The 19,504-nt window shown below is 27.8% G+C and overlaps 1 protein-coding gene and 1 long non-coding RNA gene across 2 annotated transcripts in view; one reads left to right on the top strand and one right to left on the bottom strand.

Moving 5' to 3' along the window:
• The first annotated feature begins 9,595 nt into the window (after positions 1-9,595).
• LOC122270562 (uncharacterized) lies at positions 9,596-17,341 on the top strand. The gene is made up of 2 exons (XR_006225882.3): positions 9,596-9,736; positions 17,177-17,341. It is a non-coding gene; the product is annotated as an uncharacterized LOC122270562 (long non-coding RNA).
• Positions 13,343-19,504, bottom strand: part of ari-1 (E3 ubiquitin-protein ligase ariadne-1) — a 28,014-nt gene continuing 21,852 nt past the window's right edge. Inside the window, exons 13-14 of the mRNA XM_016053930.4 lie at positions 19,195-19,307; positions 13,343-16,380 (exon numbers count right to left, since the gene is read on the bottom strand). Coding sequence (XP_015909416.1) covers positions 16,299-16,380; positions 19,195-19,307 — 195 coding nt within the window. The 3' untranslated portion in view covers positions 13,343-16,298. The remainder of the gene's footprint in view (positions 16,381-19,194; positions 19,308-19,504) is intronic.

The following is a 19,504-nucleotide window of genomic DNA, read 5'->3' as shown; positions in this document are numbered from 1 at the left end:
TTTTTAACAATTTTGCTTTCATTCAAAATTGAAAAGCAAACTTTGATTTTGTTTTAAAAAAAATCATATTTAATTTAATTAAAAAAATCGCATTTAATTTAATAAAACGCTATAAACATTGTTTCGTTGAGAATAACTGAAAATATGTCATCATTTAAAGTATTTTGGTTTAAATAAACCATTGTTTTTCAATCAATAAAAAAAAGTTCTTCGAAGAAAATATTTTATTAGGTTGTTTTGATAATTCTTTCTACTTTTATGAGAGACTTTAGTAGATTCTTTAAGATCAGCATTATCTACATTGCATTAAAATTAAACTAATTTCAAATTCCTTGGTTTCACTGACGAAAATGGCACATGTTGTAGTTTTATATACTTAAGAGAGAGAAAAAAAGAAAATATGTTAATTCAAAAAGCAAGGAAATATCACTATTGGGTTGAGAATGCAATCAATATTCTTTTAAATTTACTATTTCATTCTTATCTTACATGATAACCACATTATATTGAGCGGAGCTAAGACATCAAACCAGTTGCACATTTATTCTGTCTTATTTATTTGACTATCTCTGTTGTTTTTGCAACACTAATTTATATAAACAAAAGTAATCTATATTCTAATACAAAAAATTAACCTTAATTTATACTTCAAATATTAAAATAACGAAGAAATATATTTGATACAAACGTTTAACTAAAATATTATTATTAAAAACAGCTTTAATTAGAAAAAAAATCATATTTTCAAAAATGGCACAATTTTTTTTTCCATAACATTTGAGAGCGCACTTAATATAGTGTTTTTTTTTTTTTTTTTTTTTTTTTAAAATAGAACTGTAATAGGATCATCAAAGTAATTATCTTGTGATAATAACTTTCTGAGAACTTTTTTCATGCATTATTTTTCTCAGTTTAAAGTATGCATTTTTGAAAATTTTAATACTGAAACTATAAATATTGCTGATGTAGGAAAGGAATTTATCCGACCATCAGAATTACATTTAATCATTTCTTCAAAATGTGTGAACATTTCTGTTTATCAATTGAATTACTTTATTTTCCGTTTTCAATATTGGAACAAGATGTGTAAAACATTACACTTAAGATTAAATTAATTCAAGTTTCCACTTTTTTTTCTTTCTAGATATGAGACTTATTATTTTTTTTTCCATTGTGAATATGATCTTCTCTGCAACCAATATTTAAGATATTCATTGAAATATTTTGTTCAAAGATATTGTATTTTTCAATATAGAAACCAAATCAGATAAAATTCATTGCCATGACAAACCATTAAAAAGGTTTTCTTCTTATTTTTTGTTTTGGAAAAATAAGAAAAAAACTTTTTGGAATATTAAAAAATATTAGTTTCTTATCATAATTTTTTTATCATATTTAATTACATGCCATCATAAATACATATATTTATTTGCCATTTTGTCTGTTCAGAAGTTTCGATAGGCAAAATATTCATGAATGAATTCTGCTCTAAATATTACTATATTTTTAGGACCCTGTACAACAAGTACAATTTTTACTTGAACTTATTTATCTTACATTGCTGTGCTATACAGACAAATGAGGTAGTATTTCGTCTGTATTTTAAATTACTGAACCAAATAAAACAAAACACGGAACAACAGTGCTTATATTTGAAAAGTTGAAATGTTTCTTTTTTTTCATGTGTGTGTACAAAAGTACTGTCTTTGAAATGCCCTTATTATGAAGAAGACCATTATAACTTCAAAACTATTTATCCTATCAGCCTGAATTACATCTCATTTAATTATGTATCAAAACTTTGTTCGAAAATCTTTCCTTACGTGATCTACTACTTACTTCTAGAAATGTCTACAAGCTTTTCTTGAAACATTTGAAATGTAAATTAATTTGCATTACATCACAAAAGTTAATTTTTTAATTCGATAAAAAAAATTTTATCAAGCAATTTTACATAAATACAAATAATCGTCAAAATGACAAGGGATTTAAAAGCCATTTAAATCTATCTAGCTTGTTATGTATGATGGAATGCATGTGAACTTAAATCATGTAATGAAAAAATCTTTTAACTTATTAATTAAAGATGATAGAAATTCATGATACGTTATTGAAACAACCAAAAATAAATTATAAAAATTTTATTTCCTAGTAGTCATATGTTTAAAATCTTGGATACAATAAATTAGATGACAAGAATATGTAAAAAGCGGAAATGCGTAAAAATGTCTTAATATGCAGACAAAACCTTAAAATACGAACTCAGAATATTTTTCTAAAAACACAGTTAGTTCGTTTCTCAAAATGTAAGAAATCTTGGTCAAATCAAGATATTTTGTTTCTTCTTTCTTTTCCTCATTTTATTAATGTCTTAAAATTAATATATCCTACCCTTTAACATTTGAAAGAAAATTCTAACGTAACTATACTATACATATACTATATCATAAAAATTTATTGTTATGCTTATTCCTAGTATTCTAATGTAACAATTGAAAAAAAAATGACTTTTACACTTGGAAGTTCTGAAACTTTATTTTATATCTAAAATGACTGACCTATATGATGATAAACGACTGGAGGAAAGGAAAGTCTAAAATATAAATGCTTATCTGTAAAATGTGTATGAGATAATTAATTGTTCGCCCATTTGAACTAAAATTTAAAGAAATTTTTGAATGAAAATCTCACTGAATTAAGAAATTAACAGAGAAGTTAATTACATTTAGATTACGACAAAAAAATTTGAAATAAGAAAAGAAAAAACATTAAAAATTGTCAGTTACTAACAAAAATCACTATAATGGATTAAGGATGTATGCGTGACAGTGTGTAGAGATTATACTTGTTGTTATACTTTCTCAAAATTGAAACTTATAAAAAATTATTTGAGAAGTTCGATGAGACAGGATCGATTGAATGGACTTGCTCTACTGTCTATTGAAAACGAAAGAGCACGAAATATTGATTTCAGCTATAATTGATGAATTTGGCCTGGAGAAATTAATTTTAAGTTTTGAAATTTTTTATTTCTGATTTTAGAAAGATTTATGTTCAGCAATTTTAAAATTGTTATAATTTATTATTTAATTTTTATTAATTAATAGATTAGCAAATTTAGTGGACTGTGTTTCAAATTATGGATGGATTTATATTTTGTACTAATAATTATAAATATTAATTTTATGACTTTTTTTATTTTATACATAAAAATTTTTTTTTTCTTTTCACCTTTTTTAAAAAATTTTATTACTATGAAATCTATTTTACAATTTACTTTAAATATTTTTCAAAAACTGAAACTAATCTAAAATTTTAAATATGTAATCTTTATTCTAGACATTTATTTTAATGCAAACTGATGTATTATAATCTTTCTCAACAAACTTAAGTGTATGAATCTATCTACCAAACTAGAACCATTAAAAACATTTAAAATCTGTATTTAGTATGTGCTTTGTAATTATTTTTAGATGTCTTGAAGTCTTAAACACTTATTTGTCTTTTGTAATTAAGAATTAATTTTTTTAAATATAACATTTTACATTCTAGTGTTAAATTTACAACTTACAATATTTTGTAATCCCATTTCTATGTAAACAAGTGGTTTATTTTCATAAATATATTAATCAACATGATACATAAATAGCTAAAATGACGATTAGAGATGGAGTACACAAAGTTTTAGAAGGGGCCCCGTCAAAAATTTGAGCCCCAGGGCCCCGAAGGGTGAAGTTACGGGACTGCTACTTAATTAATTTTGTTCATTTCAATTTAATGATATTTCTCATCAATAATATTTCTCATCTCTCCATAGCAGTTTAGCCGACTGTAGAGATTGTCAACTATGTTAAACATAAGTTTAATCTGTGTAATTGAATCTACACAAATAATCAAATGAAGGATATTAAATCAATTAACCAGTATGTTTTAAAGAGTAATATTGTTTTCAATTCTGATGTTAATTATAAAATCGGAATGTGAAAAATATAACTTGAAATATTTTAACAGATTTTTTCTGACAAAATTGTTTTAAGTAGGAACAAATTAGATTTGACGATAAAATTCATTGTCATCTTCTTACATATCATATTTTGTTGGAATTTCACTCTTTCGTTTTCTGTTTAAAAGAAATAACAAGTTTATGTTACATTGGAAATAAGATAATTTTTAATTTTCTGTAGGTTCATAGTATCTTAAAAACACGTAAATAAGTTTTTTTTGGTGAACTTTAATGATGGAGATGAACTGTACTGTTCAGTTCTTGCTAAATAGTCACCTATATCCATTCAGTGCACCCAATTGCTAAAATAAAAATGCATTCTATTATTCTACTTTTAAAAAGTGAGTCTACATTATCAGTACATTTATAAACATCAAGGGTGTCTTTATGTATCGAAAGAGAAAAAAGTTCCAAAATTTTCTACTTCGTATTGGAAAATTTATTTTAGAAAATTACGTTAAGATGTGATGCTGTGTTGCAAAATAATACTTAAGTGTATAAACAATTTAAACTATCTTACTTTTTATGAGTTTATTTTTACTTTTTCCAACTTAATTACTAATTGATAAAATAAAAAAAATAGTACGTGGAGTCCCTCCGCGCGGAAGAAGTTAAACTTAGCAACCTGCGACGTTAATTGTAGAGGAATCAGCAGTCGTAGAAGGATCACTAGTTCTATTCAACGACTCTTTTTCCTGCTCCGCTCGCTTCCGTGCTCTGTAATCACGGTAATATTGTGCATTTTTCCCTCTTGAACCAGTGGAAGTGCTTGTGGTTGCCTCATCGTCTCGCCCTGGAAAATGTATTTGTATTAATAATGTATGTGAATGCGTCATAATGTAATTTCAGAAGAGAAACAATCAATTGATATTCACAAGAGAAGTACCTTGACATAACCTTAAATCCGTCGCATTGTCCCATTGTCCGGTCCCGCAGTGGACTGATCGTTAAGACACGGTTCCCAGCAGATCACCGAAGTCAAGCATCACTAGCTGCGGGTGGGTGACCACTTGGATCAGTCTGCGTAGGGACCGAGGGTGTGCGGTATTGGTTCTCATTAAACTGTGCTACCGTTAAGGGCTAGATTTCGCACGCAGGTCGTCGGGCTACCGAAGCGGGGATGCCATCCCCTCCACAGAGGATCAAAATTGTGATGGCATGTCTTCGGATCATCCTCCGGATGTTTCACAGACCGTCGCCAGTAGCCCATTGTGCAGCTCTAGTGCGACGTAAATTAACAACAATAATTAAAATAGCAATTAATACACCTTTATCTTGTAAACTAGTAACTACTATATATTTTATAAATCTTAACCATAAGAGAAATCTGCATGGAAAGCAGGAATAGAGCAAAATATTATTGAGTGTTATACTATCACGCTACATACATTTTAACTAGCCGATCAGGCGGCCGAGTGGTTAGCGTGTCTGACCGCGGAGCCATTGGCCGCGGGTTCGAATCCTGCTCAGGGCATGGATGTTTCTTTCTCTCTCCGTGTTCTATGTCCTTTCCTCTTTGTGTGTATGTGACCCGCCCTGTAAACCAGTTCTGGCATTTCTGTGGCCAATGGGAAAAACCCCAAGTGCCCGCCATTTAAAAAAAAATATATATATTTTAAACTAAAAGATGCTAAATTTATGCGTAAAATTATACCTGCATTTATTATAAAAGTAATATTAAATTTGCATTACCACATGCGTTCTTAAGTTTAATGGCTACTGATAAAATTCGTTAATTTTGTTTGAGTTTTTCGTTTGAAATGCAAAAAGGGAAAGGGATTTTACTGCTTTCTCTAAAAGTTAAGTGGCTTCAAAAATCAATTAAAGGGCATTTCCCCCATAAAATGCCTTAACAAGTTTAAAATGTTCTGAAATTTTACAGAAATAGGGAAAGTGGATCTCAAAGAAAAGTTCGTTAGAAAATTCATTTCGCTATTTGGAAAATGTTCCAAAATGTTCTTGGTTTCTGGAATAAATTCGCAAAACAGAGAAATTCGTAATAGGGAAGTTCGTTAAAAAGAAGTTCTTTTAATTCTACTTCATTAAAATATTAATACATTATCTTTGTTGCTATTAAGAAAAAATATTTTCTGAAACTACAAGGAATCCATTGTAAAATTCTTATCAAAACAGCACCAATTAACATATTACCTGTAGTGCATAATACCGTAAGTAGTACATAATGTCATCATAACATCTCACTTTTAATAGTTTCCTTTCTTAATGAAGTTTTTCTTCGGATAAGAAGAAAACGTAAAATAAATTTGTTTCTTAGGAGGAAAGAAAATGTTTGCATTAAATCATTTAAAATTGTGTGTATTTATGGTGCTGTTAGAATTGTTTTACATTAATTATCACACAAATTTTTTTTTAATTTGCCCCCAAAAAAATATTTATTAAAATCTATAGCAGTTTTAAATAAATGTAATGCCGTAGGACTGGGATAGCCTGGTTGGTAGGGCACTGGGTCCATGTCTAAAAGGTCGTGGGTTCGCTCCCCGCCGGTCGAATGATGACTGATGCACGTTAAATCTGCCGAGTCACCAAGTCCTCCATGTTCCCATAAGGAATCATACCTCTAGGGATACTGATCCAGGAGTTTTCTTGTCTTCTGGATTGGTTAGGCTACAGAGTTGAGCATTAGTAGTCATAAACCCAAAAATTGGACCTAACCTTACTCCTTATAATTTAAATAATATACCCCCCCCCTTTTCTTTGTAAATCTTGTCACTCATCTTATACGTGAATGTAATTATCTAATTTTGTCCTAGTTCAAAATCCCTCAACCAAAAAACAAGAAAAGTGTGGGATTTGTGTAAAACAATAATTTATAGAATAACACAATTTTATGTTTTGAGCAAATTTATTTTAACACTTTACAAGGCACTATATTTTAATGCGAATTAGAAACGTACAATCTTTGAATTTTTTAGACTCCATGTCATTAAAACGCATGTAATAACAACAAGCTAATAATAGACTAGTCTTTTAGAATTTTTTTTACAGGTTTCAATACTTAATTAGGAGTAGAAATCATGAGTCCAATGTCCGAGAGTTCGTGGGTTCGATCTCCGCCGGCTGAAGACTCTCCGTGTAGTAAATGGTGACTGGTGCACGTTAAATCTGCCGAGTCACAAAGTCCTCCATGTTCCCATAACAAATCAATACCTCTGGGGGTACTGATATAGAAGTTTCCTTATCTTCTGGATTGGTTCAAAATTAGAACGCTACGGAGTTGAACATTAGTAGTCGTAAATCTAAAATTGGCTTAGCTGTTCAACAACGGATACAATATACGTTATACGATTAACCATCCACGAAAAAGAAGTACAAACGAGATATGAAGACTGTTTGTTTAGATAATAACCTTTCCCTCTACTTTTTAAGGACTTGGGACCTTCTAGAATAATAGTTTGTTCTAGGTAGCATTAAAAGGTTTTATCCTATTTTTTAAAAGAACTTTTTATTATTCTTTTCTAATTTGTCTTTTTTTTTCCTTTTTAGTTTTATGTTTTTTTTTTCTTCTAAAGTTTTTTATTACTATTCTTCAAGGTTTAATTTTCTTAAGCGTTCGTTGTTCTTTAAATTTTTGAAATTAATTTTTTAAAAAATATTCTTCTTTTCGTTATTATGTTCTAAAAATACTCCTCATCTGGCTTTATCAAATTTAAAGGTTCAGTAACTCGTACATCTGGCTGCTGATTTATAGTAGCCAACGTTTCAGCGAAGTTTTTTAGATGTGAAAATTAACGATCCTTCAATTCTGTATTGTGTGTGACATATATTAATTTTCCTCTGCTAAATCTGTATTTTAAATACATTGATACGCCGAAGTTTGCAAAAATGTAACAATATTTCACTGATTAAATTTTCAAGCCAAATTTAATCGAAAGAAAACTGTCATAATTACTCAAAAAACCTTAAATTCGAATATCATTCTGTCGATTAATTTGCAGACTATATTTTCCTTTTTTTACAAGAAATTAATTCAAAATGGTTATTTTTATTTCTTCATAATAAAACCGGCTTTTCATATCATCTAAATCTTGTTTACTCAAAAAATCATAAACGTAAGGGTCAAGGGTTAGAGTGCCAATTTTATGCATTTTATTTTTACACCATTTTACGATTTGGTTTAGTGAAACTTCCGCGTTACATTTTTGAATAACAAAAAGGCAAGCGTAACCGCCACATAAATTCGAATAGCCTTGAAATTTTGTTTTATTGTAGCTAACTCGACGATTCGATATAAATGATTGAAAATAATCCCCGTAATCGTTCGGGTGCCATCCGTTAGAATCAAAGAATTCCAAATTATGTTCGTCCTTTACGTAAAATGCAACCCAATGCTTATAACGATCTCGGAAAAAATGCCTTTTTGTAGCGGTGTTTACAATAAAAGCCGAATTGTTTTCAAGCGATGCTGGTATCTGATCTGCCATGAAAACTCCTTTAAATATTCCTTTTCTCTTAATATTTGAATCCACAACATCTTCTACTTCAAAGTCAGCCATTCCTCCTTGCAACATTTCAAAGCTGAACAAGCGTCCATCTGAAAAAATTTCCAGATGTGGCTCGTTTAAATGCACTGAGATGACGTAATAATGCTGGTTGTTGATTGGACGATCGATTGCTTACGTCATGCTTGCTTTTTAGTTTCAGTTTCCGAATTGACGGTTTCAGTTTCTGAAATAATGGTTTCAGTTTCTGAAATGATGGTTTCAGTTTCTAATATGACGGTTTCGGTTTCTGAAATAACGGTTTCAGTTTCCGTATACATTTTATACCTTTGTTTACTTATTCATTAGCATTCTTTTCTGCGCATTTAATTTACGTTGCGTCTAAATGATAAATGCAATGTAGTATTAGTGATATTTTAATTGTCTTATATTAATTATTATTGAAAATTATTAATTTGACTTATTATTAATTATTATTGGATAAAATAATGCTTAAGTCAGATTCCTTCTTTTGTGCTTTTATATTCAATTCCTGAAGATTTTTAGCTTTTTGAAATTCTATTATGATTTCTGCTATTTGCATTATTTCTTGTGCTTTACATTAATACTGTGTCATAGTGACAAATGCAATACAATATTAGTGATATTTTAATTTTTTAAGATTTTATTATTATTTTCGATTTAACTGAAAACTTTTACGTATGACTTTATTGAAAAAATAATTAAGTCAATAAATAAAATAATTAATTACCCAATGTTTATAACGATCTCGGAAAAATTTCTTTTTGTAGCCATGTTTACAATAAGAGCCGAACCGTTTTTGATCTGCCATTAAAACGTTTTTTAATATTCGCTTTCCTTTTCTCTTAATTTTCGAATCCACTACATTTTCGACTCAAACGTTTTTCATTCATCCTTCTAACATTTCACAGCTGATCCATGTTTCCGTTTGGAAAATTCGCTTCGCTCTGACATGTAACTCGTATATAAACCTTGAGATGACGTAATAATACTGACTTTTTATTGGACAATCGATCACTTACGTCATGCTTGCTTTTTACTTTCAGTTCGCTATTTTAATTTAGTTTCACTTTCTCAAATGATGGTTTCAATTTCATGCCCTTTTTTACTTATTTATTTGTGTTTAATTTACACAGAGTCTAAATGTCAAATGCAATATATTATTAGTAACATTTAAATTGTTTTATACTTCATTATTATTGACAATTTTATTTTCTATGAAATGACTTTTATTGGATCAAATAATACTGAAGTAAGATTACTCGCTTTGTTTCTTATCTTCAATTAAAATTTTTTTAGTTTCACTTTCTGAAATTCTGTTACTTGCATTACTTCTTGTACATTTAATTTGATAATTATTGATATATCGTTAGTGATATTATCATTGTTTTAACTTTTTTTGTAATTTTTATTTTCTATTAATTTGACATTTTTATGGATGATTATATTAGATAAAATAATACTTAAGTCTTGCTTTGTTTCTTAATTTTTCAGTTTCTGAAATTTTTTAGTTTCACTTTCTGAAATTCTGTTATCGTTATTTCTGTTACTTATTTTGTGTGCATTTCAATTACACAGTGTCTTAGTGACAAATGCAATATAGTAGTGACATTTTAATCCTTTTTAATTTAATATTGATGTCATTTTTTCGTCGATTAAATAGAAATTTTAAAGGATGATTTTATTGGATAAAATAAAAATCTTAGTCAGATCGCTTGCGTTTATTTTTATTTTCAGTTTCTGAAATTTGATTATTTATTCGCATCATTTCTTGCGCATTTCATTTACTAAGTGTTTGAATGATAATTGAAATTTATCGTTAGCGATATAATCATTGTTTTATCTTTTGTTATTTTTATTTTCTACTGAATTTAGACTCTTGAGGGTGATTGTACTAGTTGAAATAATATCACTTGCAAAATCAGATATTACTTGCGTTGTTTTTTCAGTTTCAGTTGATGAAAATATTTAGTTTCACTTTCTAAAATTCTTTTATTTTATTTTAATATTTCTTTTGCATTTTATTTACACAACGCAATATATTATTAATGCAATTTTAATTCTTTTAAATTTTGCTATTGTAATGTTTCTTTACGACGTAATTTAGACTTTTATGAATGATTAAATCGGCAAAAAAAAAATCCTTAAATTAGATTATTTGCTTTGTTTCCTTATTTTCCAGTTTCTGAAATATTTTAGTTTCACTTTCTGAAATTTTAATTCTACAATTTATTTTTGCATTAATTATTGTGTATTTCATTTACACAATGTCCAAGTGACATAGGCAATATATTATCAATAGTGGTATTTTAATTCTTCTTAATTTTGTAATTGTTGCCACTTTTATTTTCCATTAAATTGAGACTTTTGAGGAAGATCTTATGAGACAAAATAATACTTCAGTCAGATTGCTCGCTTTGTTTCTTTTTCAGTTCGTGAAAATTTTTCGTTTGACTTTCTAAAATTCTATTTGTATTATTTCTTTTAAATTGCAATATTTCTTGGGCATTTAATTTACACGGTATCATATGTGATTATTGCAATATATCGTTAGTGATATATTGCAGTGTCTTATCTTTCATTATCATTTTCTATTAAATTGTTACTATTGTGGGTGGTTTCATTGCATAAAATGATTCTTAATACAGATTACTTGCGTCGTTTTTTATGTTCAATTCGTGAATTTTATTATTGTCACTTTCTGAAATGTGATTGCATGAATTTTTATTAACATTACTAAAATTACATTGCATTTTAACAATGTTTCCTTTGACAATTGCAATTATGCTAGTTCCACATTTTTTGTTTATGTATTTTTTTACTTCAGTAGTAATTATTTGATGAAATATTATTTATTAGTTCAGAAAGTTTTTGGGTATAATAGACCTCTAGTCGATGTGCCCTGCTCTTTGGAGCTGCCCAACCTCTAAGTCTAAGTAACTTAACAGTTTCAGGTCGAAATTTTTATTAATTCCACTCTGTCGTTATTTTACAAACTATAAATTCATATGTGTCATTTTAATTGTTTAAAGTCTGTTACATTTACGCAAAGTCTCGGTTGTCAAATATTACAATAATTGTGATTTAGTTTATTTGATTTATTTTGACTTATGTTTTCATTTTAGTGATATCTTTAACGTGATTTTAATGCATAGAATATTAGTTTGTTCCTATAACTTGAGTAACTTTTTTTTAGATTCAATTCGTGAATTTTATTATTTTCATTTTCTGAAATAATGTGATTACATTAATTATTATGCATCAACATCACTTAAAGTAAATTACATTCCAGCAACTTCTCCTTTGACGATTGCAAGAAACGATTATTAAAGTGAAGTTTCATATTTTAACCTTTTGATGAAATATTATTTATTAGCTTAAAAAGTTTGCTTACTTTCAGTTCGAGAATTTTATTAATTTCACTTTCTACTATAACATAAGTAAAGTCTATGACTATCTGGCAGTAATACGTAATGGACCATTCTCACTACCCAATGCATACGATTTATGCTCATGAGCTTATGTCATATATGAAAGCAATTTCTTCATTTATTTAGTAGCCAGTTTTTTTAAAAAATTTTGTTCATTGAAATGTATACTATCGAACGAAATTTTAAGGTTGTAAATATTTTTTAAACTTAAAATTTGAAAAAGTTTTAAAAATACACACTAACTAAAAATTATAATCCGGAAACTATGTTCGACAGAGCACATTTCGAGGAATAGAATAGAACAAAAAATATATAAATTAGTTTTTGAATTAATGAGGAAATGACGTTCATATAATTATCCATACGTCAACACAGGAAAAGAATTTTTTTTTCTGCATAAAGACAACTGTTAAAAGAATTAAGGTGTTTTAATCATAGGATTCAATATAATTGTAATAAATCCTGTAATTCAATTCAACACACTACAAATTGTATGTGTAGTACAAGGTGCGTCACAATGGCCTACAGGGTTTGGAATTCTAAGACAGATTCAAGGGTGATTGTGAGCCCAAGTTAAAATTCCAAAACATTTCTTGAGTTAAAAAAACAAACAAAAAAAAAACGACACTTAAATTGAAAAAAATTTAAACAAGGTTTTTTTCCTTTTTCCCAATATTTCTTAGTTTACTTAAAATATATTTAAAATTTTACCTATACTATTTACACACACCTATGATGACCTGGAGAAGTAATTAAAATGTACAAACATGTCTTTCTTTCTTGAGTTTACGATTATAATAACTATTTACTGATAAAAAATGTATATTAATCATGGATATAAGCTTATAAAGTATCTGGCTCTCACTTACAAACAAATAAAATAAACTGTGGTTTTAAGTTCCATCTTTGAAAATTTGATTTACGGAAACTGCTGTGATCAATGATTTTTTGAAACGCCTGGCCCTTCGATTTCCGGATCACTGTTAGTGAAAAATTCAGATTTTTTCCAGAGCACAATCAGCCCTGCAGATTTCTAGTCTAAAGCCAAATTCTTGCCACACTCACTGCAACATGTCACCCTTAATGGTAGTGATCCCTTGTCATAATTCTGTAAATCACAAGGCATAGGGGATACAAACACATAATTTTTGATGTAATGCCATAAATATATCTTAGAAAGGCTTTATAAGCTTTCCAAACTCCTTAAGAAATTGTGACACACCCAAGATTACACACTTAAGTGTTAACATGCAAGTTGAAGAAGCTGAAGGCTGCACCTTGAGGGGATTTATTTATCGACTATGTCAACCTTCAACTATCAAAAGGTACCTCAGGATAGAATCGAGTCAACATGTCTTATATACTAGTGATTTGGTATATAATATTTGTAGTGGTAGTTACGCCACAACCTAAAGAAACAAGACAAATGTAAATAAGAACTTTATTCGGATGATAAACCACAGTCCAACTTCATTACAACTTTTTGTACAGATAAACAATTTTAAATGCGCCCCAATGGATTCTTTTTTAAATGTGGTGCACCTGTTTCGAAGCAAGTCTTATACGTATACAATAAAAAAATTCTAACTCTAATTTTCTGAGTTTTTAATGCCGCACACAGAACAAAGAGAATTTCTTTACTGGTTTCACACAAGTCTAACCAATTCATAATAAACTATGGTTTATTTATGCAGAATTTTAGTGGTTTAATAAAAAGCTTTAATTTTTATTTTAACATACAGCACCACACTCAATTCATTACAGTTAAAGCTTTTATAAATAATTTTAGGAGATAATGAAGTTTTTAGTAATTTGATAAATAGAGTAGTTTATAAAAATAATCAACAAAAAATTAATTATTAATAAAACAACATGAATTATAATATATCATATTTACAAGTTTTAGTATATTACAACGATTCATTTTTCTTAATGAAAAAAAAGAGAGAAAAAAATCAATTGTAAAAGAAGAAAAATATTTTCATTCATAATTCACAACACTAAACATTTAGTTTTCATTTCACATAATGCATAAGTTTGAATAAATAAATTTTAAGATGTACTAGCTAAGAAACAATACCAAAATCAAATTTATTTAAAACAACTCAACTTTTGTATCTTGTTTAAATAGCTCCTTATAAGATATATAAAACTGAAAAACAGCAGAATCTCAATTATACTAACAGATGCAAGTCCTATGTAATAGAAAAGAAATTGGATTATTAAGATGTGGAGAGTACACAACTACAAATAAACCTAATTTGAGTTATTCCCAACAAATAATATTTAAGCAGAACCCGTTACATGGTTTTTTTTTTATTTGTGAAAACAGAATACACTTATCACAAACTGGAATTTTACCATCAGTTTAACAAAGCAATTTTTTACTAAATGTTTCATCTAATACAAAAACCTTATCAAAGTTTGGTTGACAACTGGAAATTAGGGGTGGTAGTTAGACCTGAAAATTTAAATTTTCGATCAGTAGCCACTTAACTTAATGAGTCTGTGACCTATATTGATAGGTCTTTTTTTATTTAATAGACCCTTTTTGCAAACTTTATATTTTTTTTTAAAAACAAAATTTCATATTCAAAATATGAGAAACAATTTAGTTAAACATACTGACTTTACAGAACTTCTTTTAAAAATATTTAGGGAGGCGAAATACACTTAATGTGCATTCATTAGAACTTTAGGTAACATGAATAGTTAAAAAAAACTCTTCTTCCACATGAATCTTTCTATCACAAATTGATGGTTTCTGAAAATTTTGAATGGAGACACAGGACACATAAATGAAAATTCTGTTGCGCATTGATTTATTTTTATCATTAAACAACTTATAAAAAGACCAGTTGTTCATTTAATTCAATTTACCACTTTTTTTTTATTGACTCGCCAAGAGGCGACTCTGGTTATTTACAGGTCAACTGGTAGTTGCAAAAGTGAATACATTCGCTATCACTTCCAGTTGCTGCACCAGCATTTTGATCAAACGTTTGTAAAACGAAGAATTTGACAGCATTAGAGAAGGAGTAATTGAACCACTTACAATCCACATTTAATGTGAGTTTGGCAAAATCCTAAATTTCTCTGAAATTAATAGGTGTTGCACAAAGATTCCTTTTGCAAAAAAATATTTACTTTATTATTTTTTGTTTTGTTTTTGTAATTTACTTAATTTTGAGTATGAGTTACTATATTCCTTTATTTCTACATTCTTATTACAAATGAGTCTTTAAAAGAAACATGCAAATATCTGGTAAGTATCAAAGAAAAAGTGATTTAAAAAAAATAAATTACAGCTTGTTATGGTTTGTATAATTAATATAGTAGAAGCTTGTTATGGTTTTGTTCATACTTGTATAATTTTTTAGAGCTGAGCAACTATTGCACTAAATGGTTCAATAAACATATGTTTCAACAACTAGGCAATTGAAACAGTAACCAAATTTTATTCATTATTTAAAAATAAAAAAAAGGAACTTGTAATTTTTTTGGTAGCCTGAGTAAAACATTTTTATAGTTGCGTAACTAAAAAATTTATTTAATAAAAGCAAATCTACACCATAACAAGTTTTGAATTAGTTGAGATTCTGCTGTGCATGCTTTTCCGTGTCACATAAGCTGCTATAATGGCAATTATAATTTGATTAAAATAACTAATAAGAATAAAAAACAGGACTTTTTTTTAAATCAATTTCAACTACTTTATTTAATGAAACAAACAAACGATCAAGAGTGTATAATAAATAAATTAAAAATTATTCATTATTTTAATTGTTCAAGAAGGGGTAGTTTTTTATACACTTATTCTGGTATCAAGTGTTGAAACATAACCATTTCAATAAAAAGTATACAAAATCAATTTCAAACAGAATTTAAAAACCATGCAATACCTCAACTTATTCACTCTTTGAATTAATATGCGTGTTTTTAATTATTGTACTTCATCAGAATTGATATTCTGCTGTTCTCTACAATAAACTAGCAGCTATTGAGTATTAAAATAATTATTATCTTATCAAATAAAAGTAATTTGAAATGAGTATACAATATTTTGAAGAAAAAAAAAATCAAAAATTCAAAGAGGGTACAATAATTCAATTTTATTAAATTATCTGAAGTAAAGCTGTTAGGAATCAAAAAATATTCCCCCGAGAGTCGAATCTGTTCATCCACTTATTGCGCGTCCACGCACACACACACACAAATACAAAGTTTATTGTCTGTGGCAGTATTGTTTATCCTACTGAGAAAAAAATTTTTTTTCTCCTTTTTTCATTGGACGTGGGGAATTTCTTTAACAGTCAATGTATGATTCAGTCTATGCAACAATTTAGCTTCTGTAAGAAATTTTGGAGATTTGTAATGAAAATCTCAGTCGATATATTCCCACCAGTCTTTTTCATAACCTTCATGCACATGCTCCAGCAGCGCTTTGCACCGACTTTCACAATACCTAGAAGGAAATTGAAGAAAATATGTACAAGAAAAATTGTTTTAGTAATTTAAATATTTCTTTGTAACAACAGCAACTTAAAGGGTTCTTATTCAACAACTAAATATCAAATTTTTTAAAAAAAATATATTTTTTTGGCTAATGCATATTAATTGGGTTGGCAACTAAATTCCTGTTTTATTTTTCTTCTTCTTAATTTTAACATTTTACACGTTATCAAATATGTTTGGCATAATGCTTCAGATCAGGGTTTTCCAACTTACATGAGACCGGAGGTCACAAATAAAAACACCAGTCAAATGGCGGGCCGCAACTTTGTCAAAATTTTATATAGGACTCTTTCATGTTTGAAAGAACATTAAATATTACTGTCAGATTTTTCTCAAGTGATCAAAACAAAAGTATTGAATTACAAATAATAATAAATATTTTCTTGGATGCAAAACCTGAGAAAAATTTTTTTTTTGCACCCTGGTATGTACACAGAAATGAATAAATTAACTTTTTTTTTTTAAACGAAAGAAAAGTATTTTAAATAAACCCATACAAATTTGTAACGAAAATTGTTTGCAAAAAAAATGACAACTAATATATTTTAGTTAGCGGACCACAAAAAAAAAAGGCCTTGCGGGCCGCCAGTTAGCAGCCACTGCTTTAGATCACATAAAGAGGATATTTTTTCCTACCAGAATCTAAGTTTTTAATCTGTATTAATATTAAAATTTTAAAAAATAAACAATTTATTTTACTAATGCAATATTATTGGGTTAACAATTTTTTTCTTCTCTTTTTCCAGCAACTCAAGTTATCAAATATGTTTGGCATAATGTTTCAGATCATATGAAAGAGGATGTTTTTTTTTGGTACCAGAATCTATGTTTTTATTCTACAACTGAATGTCAAAAATCAAAGAGTTCAATTTTTTTCTTTGCTAATGCAATGCAATAAAATTGGGAACTAATTTCTTGTTTCTTTTTTCTAAACATTCCACATAAGTTAAGCATAATGTTTTAGATAATACAAAAAAAGGATGGTTTTGTTCTACTGGAATATAAGTTTATGTTCAACAACTGAATATCAAAATTTTAAAAATCAAACATGGTTAAATTTGTTTTTGTTTTGTTGGCAACTAAGTTCCTGTTGTTTAAAATTTTAACATTCCATGTGTCATTAGATAACGTTTTAGATCATACAAAAGAAGACCTTTTGTTATACTGGAATTTAAGTTGATGTTCAAATCATTAATATGGAATGTTAAGTTGAAAAACATGAATAATTTCAACACCTTTATGTTAATCAAGGTTCTAAGGTTGCAAAAGCTGATTAAGACATTTGTGCTGTGAATGGAGAGGGTGTAGAAGCTGAAAGAACTGTATGTTGAAACATGACTGTATTTCGCCTGAAAATGGAACTTTTGGTCGTCCAGTTGAGTTCAATCAAACCAACCTTTTTATTAAAATTAGCAACAATCGACAAAAAAACAGGCAAAACAAAAAACAGGCTTTCAACGACAACAAAAGACAAAAAACAGGCTTTCGAAAATTAAATTTTCTTTTTTTAAAAAAAAGGGAACTTGCCAACTCGATATTGACTTTATTTACTTAGAAACTTATCAGAATCATGTACTAATCAGAAAGTTCTAAGAAAGGAAAAAAATTTTTTTTCTTCAACTGAATGCTTTTTTAAAAAAAAAAAAATACAATAACATTTTTGGTTTAAAAGTTAAGAATTAAGTTCTACTTTGTTATATAATGCTTTTTTAAATTATGAACAGATAGACAGACAATAAAAGCATATACTATTCTAAATTTGACTACTTAGCTGTAACATTCATATTTATGCATTTAGCAAAGAGTAGTTGTCCAAGAGACAAATTTGTAGATTTGATTGCATAGAAAATTTGTTGATTGCTTTGCGGTGGTATAAATGATATGATTTAGTAACAAGAAAATCAGACAATGTTTAAATATAAACAATAGCTTGAAGATTATTTTAAAAATTTTGGTGAAAAAAATTTACTAAATCATAAAATACTTCTTCAAAGTTAAAATGGAACTTTATTCTCATAATTTTTGACCATTTAACTACAGATTTTTTAAAATCCCAATTTGAGAATCATTTTAAATTTTCATTCAATGCAGAACTATCAATTATTTACCTACTTTAGTTAATTCAAAAATTTGTATATCGCCTGTTATTGCCATTAAATATAAACTAAATTTTCATCTATCCTCAAATTAAAATTCTTGTTACTAGATAAAAACTACAACTTTATCACCAAATCCACCAAACCTAAACCCAGATTTTTGATCAACCAAATGCAATACTTTTCTCACTATTATGGTTTGTATCTATCTTAAGACGATACTTGCACTTCACAAATTTGTTTGTTTTCCATTTTGTGAAAAAAAAAAAAAGAATAGCATTCAGTAAATGGTTAAACTTAGATATTTATTTCAATTATTTTTTTTAAAATTCAGGTATACCTTTTAGAGAAAAAGAAATACTCCTACACCTATAGAAAAATAAAATCATCACCTTACAAAAAATTTGTACTTTAACAAATCTTTTTTTTTTATTTCGCTGCAAAACATTTTTTAAAAACTGCATTTTTAAATTTCACAGCTTAAAAAAATAAATAAAAGAAAACATTTTTTTAAAATAAATTTTCATTCATGTCAAAACAAATATAGTGCCCACTTTCAAAATTAAAGTGTTTCTAATAATTTTCTTAGAAGTCAAATGCATCTTAAACTCAAATTATTTTGAACAGAACAAAGAGCATGAAAAAAAGTTGATAATCAACTGTGTTACCTGTACTTGTCTTGAACTTTTTGTTTGATATCTAAAAGGTTTTCTTGTGTAATATCTCTTTCCAAGTATTCAGACAATGTCTCGGTTGCACTTTCTAAGTCCCTTTGATTGTGCTTTAATATAAAAATTAAATATTATTCAATAAACATGGAGGCTTTATAATAATATAACTACAGGTGCATGTAAGACATAATTATGCAATATTTGAAGGGTTCAAGGCTATTTAATAACATGCCAATTTCTTTCAAGGTGGTTATTTTATATCAAGCTATTCCTTAGTATTGTTTCTAGACATATATTTTTTATATTT

This window comes from Parasteatoda tepidariorum, chromosome 5 (assembly GCF_982258835.1).
Source record: "Parasteatoda tepidariorum strain Cologne lab strain chromosome 5, Ptep-v5.0, whole genome shotgun sequence".
Lineage (NCBI taxonomy): Eukaryota > Metazoa > Arthropoda > Arachnida > Araneae > Theridiidae > Parasteatoda > Parasteatoda tepidariorum.
Note: the sequence above shows the minus strand (reverse complement) of the source record. Positions and strands in the feature narration are given on the sequence as shown.